Source organism: Chamaea fasciata, unplaced genomic scaffold, assembly GCF_029207755.1.
Source record: "Chamaea fasciata isolate MVZ Bird 193981 ecotype frontalis unplaced genomic scaffold, bChaFas1.0.hap1 SCAF_7, whole genome shotgun sequence".
Classification (NCBI taxonomy): domain Eukaryota; kingdom Metazoa; phylum Chordata; class Aves; order Passeriformes; family Sylviidae; genus Chamaea; species Chamaea fasciata.
In genome coordinates this window covers 13,797,414-13,810,075 of record NW_027094092.1, presented here as the reverse complement: position 1 = coordinate 13,810,075, position 12,662 = coordinate 13,797,414, and the positions used below count along the sequence as shown (strand labels likewise).

The 12,662-nt window shown below is 41.3% G+C and overlaps 1 protein-coding gene across 1 annotated transcript in view; it reads right to left on the bottom strand.

The window, feature by feature from the left end:
- The window catches only part of OTOG (otogelin), a 93,430-nt gene extending 84,024 nt beyond the window's left edge, over positions 1 to 9,406 (bottom strand). Inside the window, exons 1-6 of the mRNA XM_066187638.1 lie at positions 9,355 to 9,406; positions 9,179 to 9,239; positions 9,027 to 9,081; positions 7,761 to 7,851; positions 406 to 498; positions 31 to 185 (exon numbers count right to left, since the gene is read on the bottom strand). Coding sequence (XP_066043735.1) covers positions 31 to 185; positions 406 to 498; positions 7,761 to 7,851; positions 9,027 to 9,081; positions 9,179 to 9,239; positions 9,355 to 9,406 — 507 coding nt within the window. The remainder of the gene's footprint in view (positions 1 to 30; positions 186 to 405; positions 499 to 7,760; positions 7,852 to 9,026; positions 9,082 to 9,178; positions 9,240 to 9,354) is intronic.
- Positions 9,407 to 12,662: the final 3,256 nt, after the last annotated feature.

The following is a 12,662-nucleotide window of genomic DNA, read 5'->3' as shown; positions in this document are numbered from 1 at the left end:
TCAAAAGAATGTAGAAGTACCATTCCCTACCTGTATGGAAAAGCTCTGTTCATCTAATTCAGTGTGTCTCACAAGGGCATATGTGGATTTCCCAGAAAAGTAATAATAGAGTCCATCAAAAGTTTCAAAATTATATTGGCCCCATGTCCTGCATATATGATCTCTTTCAGCACCTGTGTTATACACTAACAAAAGGAGAGTCACTTGAGACACAGCCCTAGTTTTTTGATACAGGAGTTGAGATGGGGCAGTGCATGCAACATGCTGTGAAATATAATGACATGAAAGAGAGGAAGGAGAAGGTGCTACAGCATGAAGGGAACCTTAAGGCAGAGAGCAGTCATTGTAGCTGTGGGAACACAAGTGCAGTCCCAGAAACCCAGTCAGATTTCTCTCTTTACACACCTGTCTGGCATCTCGGTCCTGTCGCATTAAATCGGCTGCAGTTGCACAGCTCTCTGTAGACACACTCACCTCCATTAAAACATGTAAGTGAATCTGAGTGGGAAAAAAACAAGGCATGTAAAAAAAAAATTCTGATCGTTTTCTTTCTGAAGACCCAGTTCTTTCACTGAATGTAACTCTGAGAACGACAGGAGCTGCTAACCTAGCATTAAAGCATCTGGGAGAATCTAACCAGCCCCACAAAAATGAAACATAGTGTGAAAGCTTCGAGTTACACAGCCAGCTTAAGAAATCTTTTGCACCTTTAGAGAAGCCAAATCAAAATGTCTGTGACATCTGTTAGTCTGACGTGTTTTTAGTCCCCAAAGCAATGAACAGAGGAAGTGAACAACTACTGTACCACAAGGAAGCCCAGTGTCTACATCCACACACAAGTAGCACCCTGTGGGTAAGCTCTGCCAGGATGAGAGCAGGCTAACTTAGAAATACATATATTCTGATCCCAGCTGTGTATCTTTACCTGCCTGCCCTCCTCCCATCTCACGGCTTCTAACTACACCAACCACAAGCATTTTCCATAAAGACACAGATCCCTGACTTGCAATGACAGGTTTGTGTCTGGGCTTGGGGGAGGGAGGTGTTGTTCTTTGGGTGTCCTTTAATTTCTATTTTCCCTCTGAAGATCCCTATCAAAATATGACAAAAGTTTTCACAGTCTAAAGAAAAATGCGCACAGGCAGAAACAAAGTTTCCTGTTACTAAATTTAAACTTTGTGATTACATCTTCTTTTAAAAATTGTGATCCATTTACTTATTTTTCTAGTATTTGCTCCTATGACTTTTTTTAGGAAAGGATTTTAATTTTAATAATTTATTATTATGCAATCATAGTAGGTTTTTTTTTTTTTTAACTTTAGAATACAAACTGATTATTTTGTTGCAGAAAGCAGACAAGTTACTCAGAAGAAACTGTTTCAGGAAGATACAAACTGAAGGCATCTTTAAAAATACATCATTCTTGAAAAATAACCCTAGAATGGTTTGGGTTGGAAGAGACCTTAAAGATCACCTCACTCCAACCCCACTGGACCAAGTCTCTCAAAGCGGCATCCCATCTGGCCTTGAACACTTACAAGGATGGGGCATCCACACTTCTCTGAACAACCTATTTGAATGTCTCATCACCCATATAGTAAATAATTTCTTATTATTCACCATCTAAACTTACTCCCTTTCAACATCAAGCCATTATCATTTCCATTTGCAATCACATTATAAATAGTAAGTAATTATTCAAACATTTTCAAAATATCCAAAAAATTAATTTTGATCCCCTTGGTTTCAACAAGCAGTCTCCCACCTTCCAAAAAAAAATAAAAAAAAATAAAAAACAAACCCACCAAAAACAAACAAACAAAAAAAAGCCATGTTTAAAAGAACAAATCAGGTAAAAAGGCAAAAGTAAAAGGCAATGCTTCTTTGCCTGCTAGCCAAACTATCCTGCTCCTTTCCCTGCCTGGCCAGTGTCAGGTCAATAAAAAATAATGCAAGCACCATGCAGAAAGGTCCCTAGCTACACTGACTGAGCCATCTCATTTACATGCTCACAGTGACCAATCTTGTCAATAATGCAAAAGCCTGTTCCTCTTGTCAAGACAGGCAGACATTGATCTCTTTCATCTTGAGTGTTGTGAGACCTGTGTAACCAGAGCTCTGGTCTCTGTTCTTTGCTTCTCTCAGATTATGCGCTGCTGCCTGTCCAGTCACAATAATGTGCAATTAGGCTGCAAGTCATGTTCCTCTGAGCTGTAGAGGAAGCTAGCCCCCTTTTGATGTTTCAAGTTGAATGATTCCACTCTAAGCATGGCTCAGGTAACCTGCTCCAAGCCGTGTTTGTTCAGATTGTGTAAACAGTCAGCTGACCTGGGGACCCTTGCTGCACTGTGAAGGACCTCCCTTGGCTCTCTTTTAGACAGAAAGGGTGTTAGTCAAACCTGAATCAAAAAAAGTCAAATTACTCCATAACAAGCATTTTCCTCTTTATGAAGATCTCTTCTTTCTGTGTGTGTGATTCTGAAAAAATACGATCATCTTAGCTGTTGTGTTTGTTTATATCCCTTTTAACATGACTGTTAAGTGTTTTTCCTTACACTGCATAGAACAGCTGTGTGTGCAAACATTAGTTATCCTTAAGCAGGTAAAGAGGAAAGCAGCATTGTTTCAGATCACATTTAGTGCTCCTTCTACTGTAAATGTGGCCTCCTTTAATCATCACATTCTGCTCCATTAACACAGAAATACTTCCTAAAGTATACAGAATAAATATCCTGTAACAAGGGGTTCATTCTAATCTTTGTCATTAAAGGAATATGAGCTGTCCAAATAGGCTAACCCATATGATCATATCAAAAGTTTATCTCTCCTACAGAAATGTGAGAAACATTTTTATACTTGCAGAAAGGGAAAAGCCATCAAGACTAACTGAAAGTTAAAATTAGGAAAACTTACAGAAGAATATTTTGTCCTCCATTAACCTGAAAGCAACACCTATTAAAAACTCCTCAGCTCCTCTTTTCCCTTTGACATTATGCCAGTTGAGTGCACTGGGCTGGAATCTGAAACTGAAAACTGGTGAGACTTTCCTAGCAGAAAATAGTAGGCCTAAGTAGCACGATTTGACTCACACAAGTAATAATGGCATTTCTAACTAGTGCTCCCACTAGAACCTGCAGATCACCCTGATAATACCACCATTGCTGTGATGAAGCAACCAGCTTCAAATTCCTTCTTTATCAAATAAGGTGAAGACTTGGGATCAGCCTGTAACACAGGTGTGAATTCTTCTCTGTTGTTCTCAGCTTAAATACTCTAACCCCTCGTAATTACTGACTAGGCTGCAGCCCCATGGGTAGGGTTATTTTAGTCCCTTGAGTACATGGATCTCCTTTTCAGTTCATCCCCCTGATAAATTCTTCTATGAGCAGTAGCAGAACCTTGAGCCCATTATTTATCACAGCCTTTGACAAAGTGTGACTGTAATCCAGTCCACATCACTGCAGGGGTTCTGCAGAGCAGTGTCCAAGTTTCACACAGAGACATTCCTTAGCAGCATCATGATAGATGTTCAAAGGCATCTTGCATCTTCATCAAAATACACGTTTATTTTGAAATATTATTACTGATGCAATATATTTTGTGGCTTTGCATCTCTGATATGGTGCACACTTAGCTTTATCTGCTTTCTTCTATTATTTCTTCTCCAATGAATACATAAAATATCTTGAATTTATTTCAGTTCCATTTGAACTCTATGTCCTGACTTGCTCATCCATGATTTGGTCTTCTGATCCAACACACTCATTGGGAATAAAATAAATAATTTATATAGTGTGGAGCCCTTCATCATGAAGTGACATAGAGTCACTAAAGAAATGCTCTTGGATCACAAGGAAAGAAATCCTCTCTATGTATTCCACACAAAAGACAAGATACTAAATCAAAGAGACATCTAAATTAAAGCTTTTTCACTTTCATTCAAGAAAACTTCCATTTGGAAATACTTGATTTTTGCTTTAATTATCACATGAAGACAAATGAGCTCAGGTTGGGCCTCACAGTAATACACCATTATCACCAGTACACTATGAATTCCTGAAGATTTGTATCTGATGTGTACCATCCTATAAGTACTTTTCTGTAAAACGTTAAGTACTTCCTGCTGCTACTGCTTTTTCTACAATTTAAGATACAGCACGAAAAAAAAATGCTTAATGCAAAATAGTAGACACAGGTTTCCTTTCAGGGTATTCATTACTAGATTCACTTGGACAGAAAAGTTTAAGTATGAAAGATTAATTTAGAGATCTGAAGCAATAAAGTTTTCCTTAAGCAAGATAGATACAAGATCCAGCCCATGCTTTCAATTCTTATTATTCTGCCTAGATATCAACTTTGACCCAAACAGTTTTAGAAATTTGGAGTCATTTACAGAAATAGACAGGAATTATAAATTTCAGAATTCTTTAAAAATTACACATTTTTGAAGGAGCTATGCAAGAGTTGAAGAGTACTTCAGTTGAAGAGTCTGAAAGTAATCACAGTACAAAAATTACCAATTCTTTAAAAATCAACAAATTTTATTTTTGAATGGAAAGATGAAAAAGCAAAGCAGATCAGGATAAGAATTTGTAAGAAACCTAAATCAGATCTAGATCACACATAAAAGAGTAGAATACATGCTTAAAATATAATATTTAAATTTTTTCAGTCAACATCCATGAAATTCTTTCTTTTGTAACTCTGCATAATTTCTAATTTCTGCACGTTTCTCTAGGTGCAAGTTTTTAGGTGTTCCTTCAGCGATGGGAGAATTAATACAAGTATTTCCTGCATTCTTTTTTACCCTTCAATTTCACAGTCTTTGAAAGCACCTGCCTGCAGTGGCACAGATTTTCCCTGGCATACAGGCTTCGGCAGGATGCAATACAGCCCAGGGCCAAGTTCCTCCTAGCTCTAGGATGTAAAATTCTCCTCTCTGGGATTCTGAGGCAAATGAGGTGGATGCAATTTTAACCCTTCAATTCCAAGAGCCTTCCAGTTAGCTGCATATTTTCTGCTCTGGTACGTCTCCTGAAATCAGTTCTCAAGCACACATTGTAAGGGACAAGTATCTTCTATGACTCCTGCCTGCTACGGCATTTCAACACAAGAAAATTTGTAGTGCTTAGAATGTTAGAAATTCTCAGCAGTAGCCTGAATACTTCCAGAAATAACCTGGTTTGCCTGTCCCAGGTTCTTAATATGCTTTAGCTCAGGAGTTCCCTGTTTCAGGCTTGGGGGTTTTTTACATTTGTTTGCTAGTTTTTAATTTTGCATGAATAGGATTTGTGTGGAAGCAAGTTAAAAGTTTAACAGTTACTACACATTAACTTCAATTATTCTGATACACATTTCAAATCCTTTGCTCCCTGGCTACAAGAAACTAACACAGAACTTTTCTCTTGGCATTTGCTTGTGCTACAGCAAATTTTTTGTTCCATTGACAGATAAGACATGACATCACTTTCTGAAATGCCTTCAACTGACTAATACAACAAAAAGGTAAAGAGATCTCTTGCAGAAGTCATACACTCATTCCACACACAACATATTGGTTTATCTTTATAGAGTTACAGAATGAAAGAAAAACTGGTATTGCAAGAAGAATTGACTGTCATATAATTTCATTATAATCACAGTTCTAGAATTATTTCAAAAAATCATTTTCTTAGAGACATTGCTAAAGTAGAGAAAGCAGCTAACAGTCTACCTTGCTGTTTTGGTTTGGGTTTTTTTGTCATTGATTTGGGTTTCCATTTGTTCAGGTTTTTAAACAAAGAGGGTTTATTATTTCATAAATCCCCTGATGTTTGCAAATCCCACTCTATGGGCAGAGTTATAGCAGCCTGGATCTCTCATTAAATTGGAGAGACCAATTAATTGGAAAAACTATTTTTCTAAGTATTAGGAGCACTGTACAAAGCAGATCAAGTTTTTTGTTTTGTTTTTTAATGTGTCTTTCACACACAGAAAACACTGGATTCGATTTGCCACACACTCTACTGTGATTTAAAAAGGAAACTTCCAAGCCTATGTATTCCACTGCCTAAAAGAGTTTAATAATGCTGATTTTATTTGCCTTCAAGTATGGGCAATCATTGATGATTTTTAAGGTGTGTCTTCAACAACATCACCTTTCCAAAACAAGTACATCAGAAATGGAAAACCCATATGGAATAGTTTTGCCTCACAGAAATACAAATTAGAAAGGAAACAAAAACTTAGTACTGTTATACCTGCAGAGACCAATAAAACCTAATTCTTGCCATCATAACCACATCCTCCTTTAGAAGCTTAGCAGTGTGATGAGTTAGCATGAGACGTTTGTAAATATTTTGTTCTCCCTAGCTCCACATTTGTTCTCCCATTTCTTAAATATTAGGCCTGTTTAAGAAACAAACTTGCACATAAACTCTTGACAAAAGCTCTTTAATAGAAGTCTTGCAAAGGGTTTATGTGTGTGGCTTTATGTTACTTGAGCAGTAACACATCTTAGAAGCTTTTTTCCAGATCTGAAGCAAAAAATGAAACCAAATTAAAGCAATTTTCACTAGGCAAAGACTAAACCCAGGGAAACAAACAATTATTACGACAACAAATTTCCCAGCATGATCTGCATATCTTCTCTTTTTAAGTTGCTTTATTTAGTATTAAAAAAAAAAAAAAAGGCATAACAACTTCTTGGTCAATAAGATGGTGCAATCCTCAAAAACTAAGGAATTTTAATTAGTATAGAGCGCTTGGTTTCTAAAGCGATTTTATCATACACAATATAGCTATGATCTTTTTTCATACACTGGAGAGAGATTCATAAGTAATAGTTTTTATTTGAGCAATATTGCGCTTCTCTAAACTCCTGTATTTTTCCTCTATGTTTAGCTACACACTCCCCAAAAGCTTCTGAAAGCAGTATGTATCAAAGACAGTAAAAGCTTTTGGAACTGACAAAACCCTAGTTACAATTTATGAGTCCATTCCAAACATCACCTTGCCTTTTGGGCTATAAAGCTCTGGGATGCAAATTGACACTATTCACTATAAGGTAGGTCCCACATCCAATGCAATGAGGCATACTGAGGAGAAACTAGAGGGTTTGCATCACTAACTAGAATTACTCTGAACTATTTTGCCTCATTCCTCTCCTTTGTACAAGGCAAGCATGACACAGACCTTTCTCAGAGTCAACACAGAAAATCTTTACCCTCTAGCAAAGACATTTTAAGTCTGTCCACTTCACTTCTAAAAATAAGATGAATCAAAAAACCAAAGATGGACATTCCTCAAGCAAATGCTCACCACTGCAAGCTGGTGGTGAAAAGGATCTTATCCTGCTAACCCATAGATCTTAAACACAAAAAGCATCTGCAGGTTACCTCAGCAGAAACAAACAAACAATCTCCAAGCACAAAAAAGGTACAGGACTTGCAACTAAATGGTATCTAAACATCAATCCACATTTTCAGGTATACCACTATAAGAGAAGATTACCTTTTTGAAAACTATTACAAAACCTGCAGTTAGGAACAGTCTTTCAAATTATCAAACCAGAACCAGGTGTAAACTTAAAGCTAGGTGAAACTCCATGACAAATTTCCATACTCCTGGGTACCTTTGAGACCAAACAAGGTAGAGCCTCATTATCATTAAGGCCTGTAATAGCTATTTTAGGATTTTCTTTTTCTTCCCAAGAATGATTAAACACTGCAGAAAATCAGGGACAAGAGAAGTCACTTTATGTAGAAACATAAATAACTTACTGGATGGTCCACATTTCATACTGTGAATTCTCCTGTTCCGAGACAAGGACAGTGTTGTAGGTGAACTGTTATAAACTGCCATTCCAGACTCCTTTCAGAAAGAACAAAGAAATCAGCAGCTATAAACAAGACACCTAAAAGTCTCTTCAGTCTGTCAGTAAATCTACCATTTTTAGAAAGATCATTGCTTTGTATTGGCTTACTATAAACTTTTCAAAAAACTCCATTGTAAAGTAAAAAGTGTTCTCAAGACTCCAATATTTTATCTTCTTCCTTCCTCCTAAACATACTTCTTACTGACGATTTCTGCTCAGTAGTCTAGCCCAGAAAGAAACAAAAAAATTTATTACTATATCTTGAATTCTTGGTGGGAGAACCTAAATCCAGGAGAATTCACTATTATTGGTGGTTGATTCGGTTACCGGTTTGCAGATATGTGACATTTTTTCTTTGCTGAGCTTCTCCCAGAAAGAGCAGGGAGAAAGCAGGGAGAAAGGTGACTCCCTCTGAGGAGCCACGAACAAGGACTACAAAGCAATCCTTCCTTTTCCCACCCTCGAAAAAGGGAGTGAGAGCCACGCACCCTAATTACATTTCAGCAGCGTGCCCTGAGTGACACAGTCGAGTTGCCAAGATAAACCACATCCAAAAACCTGAGTGCTGAGCTGTAGAGACCCAACACTGCCAGTTCATTTACCTCTACCGAGAAGCAAAAAGGCTCCCACAAAGCAATTGTTGCTGATGAGCCAGACCAGACTTCAGGTTTTTCTCAAGCAGGGATGCTTTGTACAACACAACTTCTTGAACAAGCTAAAGCCCTAGATACAGTCACACAACCTTCTCTCGCTGCTTTAACACAAAACTTTCGTTCAGGATTGACAGTCCTCGTGGCTTGGATAAAAAACACACTCGAGGGCAAGTCCTGAAGAATCACCAAGGTTAGAACAGCAACCCAAAATACGGATGGTATCACAGCAATTTACAGCAGCGAGATCCGTTGTTTTGGCAAGATAGGAGAATGGCATCATGCTGATGCCAACCAGAACACCCATCTCCCTGTCCCGCAACGCCTGCCCCCCCTCAGAGGGCTCTCCCCAGGCAGCGGCGCTGGGAAACCTGGCGCCACCTGAACTCATCAGGCCTCATGAGCCCTGGATACTTTCTTCCCGGGGTCTGCCCGGCGAGAAGCTGTACATCCCGGTGCCTCGGTCTCCCCAGTGAGGTGCCGTGGTGCCCGGCCCCGCGGTGCCCGCCCCGCATCCTCACCTGCCCCGCCGCGGTCCGTCCGCCCCTGCTCCGGGGTCCCGCGGTGCTGCCTCGGCTGCGGGGGGAGAAAAGAGCAGGGTTGGCTCGGACCGGGCAGCGCACCCACCCAGCCAGCCCAGGAAGATCCCCGCTGTGCCCCGGCCGGCTCTTACCTGGGGAGCGGCAGGTCCCCGTCGGCCGGGAGCTGCGCCCGGGCACCCCACGGACACAGGACTGGAAGGCAACAGGGGCAGGTTAGTGATGGCCAGGACTGCCCTGCCCGCCCCCCATGCCATGCCGTGCCATGCCATGCCATGCCGTACCATCCCCCGGCCGGCGGGACACTCACCCGAGGGCAGCCAGGCGCACAGCAGCGCCCCGAGGAGAAGCCGGGTCTCCATGAGGACGTCAGCGGCTTCCCGCGGAGCTCCGGCCGCCACCTACGCCCACAGCTCATCCCACCCTCCCGGGCGGGGCGGCCGGGGGGTTTATCCGCCACCCGCCCCCCGCCCCCGGCCCTGCCCCGGTGCCCACCGGACACCGCCCCTCGCCCCACGGCGGGGTCCGGCCCCGGCCGGCCGCTCCCTGCCATCGCCTCTCCCTCCCTGGCCGTGCCGGGCGCTGGCCTCGCCGCCTGCCCACGATCACTTCCACCTTTCCGCCCTGCGCGGTTTCGGGAGCCGGTCCGTGTGCCGGTGTCTCGGCAGCAGCAGCCGGGAGCGCCGCTCTAAGCAGCCGCTCCGGGGCGAGCGGAGCCGGGGCTGCTCCCGCTCATCCTGCGGATGGGCACGGACCGATGAGCCGCTCGATCCTGCTGGGAGCGGCAAATCTCAGCACGGAGCATGGCCCCACTGAAACAAGTGTCAGGACTTGAATAAGGACAGGCATAAGTGAGACATACACTGCATGCAGCATGCGGCTAATGTGTATGGACGGTTTCCATAGCTCCTGATAACTTTTTTTTTTTTTTTACTATAAATTCTCCACACTCTGGAGCTCTTGGAGCATTTTCCATGTTTATTCCTCTTCTTTTTCCTTTTTTTCCCCACCCCTTACCGTTATTATTAAATTTGTTTCCTTCCATTAGGTTTCTTCCCTTTTCCCCTATCACTGTTACCTTTCCTCTGTTATTTTCCCTTTCCCATCTGCTGCTGTCTCTCTCCCCATCATTCCTCAGGTTTGCATATCTTATGACAGAAGCTTTAGAAGCTGCCCATACCAGGTGAGAAACTGTCTCAGATAAAAAGGGGCCTTTTCTGACTGCTTTGGGAAGTCTGTTAACAGTAAGTCATTAAAAAGATCTCTTTTCTGCCTTTGTAATTTGTCCCTGTGGATTGTGTTTCTTGTGTTTCATTTCTAATGAAATGATGGAAAACTAGTGATGTTTTCACTGAGAATTCTGTTCCCTCCTGTAAGTGTTGGAGGGAGAATGTGCTTGAGAGAAAAGAACATGAGGAATACAAGATATCCTTTAACTTTGACACAGCCTTTTCCAAATAACCCCAAGCAGATTTTTAGAATTATGTGCTAGCCTCAGCCCATATCTGCTCTGAGTGCAGCCTGTGCTTGGCTTTGGTGCACTTTCACTGATCCGAGTTACATTAATGGAAGAAGAGAAAGTAGATAAAAGCAACAGGGATCAGGTTACACAACACACTTTAATGTATTTCTTTGCCTACTAAATGAGCTGCTCACTTTGTTATTTTCCCTTCATGCCACAAGTAGCAAACAAGAATTGAAAATAATTTAGAGGCAATTTAGATGCAATTGCATTTCTTCCTAGGAAATATTTCATTATCTAAAAATACTAAGCAGTCATAATTGTACCATCTTTTAATATATGGTGCATTTGAAGCAATGAAAACCTCAGAACCATCTCATAAATTTACTGCTTATACAACTTCTAATTTTGGAGCATGAGTTAGCTTTGTGGGTATGTTTGCTTTGCATTTACACACAGTAGAGCACAGGGATTCATGTAACAGCAGACTAACAGCCCACCAAGTTTGTCATCCTTTCTGCACTGTGTCCTTTACATGATGATTCGGAGCAGTTTTCATATAACCAAGTGAAGTTAATTCCACAATTGTTTACTACGTGGAGGAGTTTCTGACTCCTAAGAAGTTTATCTGTATTATAAAACTGGTTACTTTCCTTCAAATGTATATAACTTTGAGCTTGTATAATATCTATTCCTGTAAAGCCTTCTAGAAACGACAGATAGATATCAATGATTGTTCTAGACTATATGGAAATTTAGAGGTGATATGCATGGGTTTTAATACATGCCTTAATTTTTTTATCTCCTTTCTCTTTTCAAATACAAGATAGTTTCATTTTACACGTGCATGGAAGAAATTCTCTATCTGTGTGTTTAATTCTATATCTGTGTGGAGAGAATCGTTTTTGGTATTGTGTGGTACTGGAACTTAGATAAAAGCGATTTATGTACTAATAGTTACAATTTTTTTGCAACTTTGCAAGAGAAAATTGTTTTCTGAGAACAACTGTATTTATTTGTATATGTAAACCTATATATATAGGTTTAATATGCACTCCTCACATATTCCTGACACCTGATATTAGAAATGGGTAGTGTAAATGTTCCAATACATCAAAACCATCTGAAAGAGCTAAGAGCAGTTTCTAAGGAGTTTGGATAGCTTACAAGAGTTAACAAGCAGAAATAATAAAATGGGATGCAGGGGGGTTTATGGCAGTATGCATTATTTATTCTTTTTAATCACGCTTTTATGTGCATTCATGCAAATTTCCACTAGGTTGGAAGAAGAAGAGGTAAGTTACCTGTCCTTAAGCAAACTCTGCTCTCTTTGGAGCTATGTGGTTAAAGGTGATTCCACATGGAGACCAAGAGACTTGGGTGAGCAGGTGTCCTCCACTCACTACCCTCCTGATTGAGGAAATCTATGATCTTGTACTACAGAAGGGAAAGTGGGAGAAGAACCAGTCAAGACAAAATCGTGTGAAAGAGATTAGTCTGAAATAGGTTCCTTTTCAGGTGCTCGGAGCTTGATTCTTCTGCAGTTACAGCAGCCACGTCAGAGGCTCTATTTGTAAGCAACAACATTGTGTTAGTGGGAAAGGCTGGGGGAAGCCTGATTTAGACAGTGATGCATCAGCTTCCCTCTGCTTACCTAAAAATAAAGAAGTTGAGATCACTTGCCTTACAACAATTTATTGAAACAATTTTTTTTTTTCTGTTTGGGCTTAGATTTTGTTTGGTGGTTGTTTGGTTTTTAACCCAGGTGTTAGTATGCTTTAAAGCTCACATCTTCGTGCTTTCCTTAACTGTTAGTGTTACTGACAGGCATGCATACCTACAAATACAGGAGAGAAATTGGTATGGAAACTGAGTCCTGTTTGAGGAGGTTCAGATGTACAAATCAGCCCAGGGAAAAGCCCAGGTAGCACACCGCGGGGCGGGGGTCCCTGTATGGATGGATGTTTATTTTCCTTTTCCTTTCTCCGGCGTTTCGGCCGCAAGCCCAGCCGGGGTTCGCAGCGGTGCCCGGCAGTGTCCCTGCCGTGCCGGGGATGCTGGAGGCGGCGGCGGGCGCGCCTCCCACCGCCCCGGGGCGCGGCCTCGCCCGCCCGCGCAGCCGCCCCGCGCAGCGCCCGCAGCCGCGCAGCGCCCGC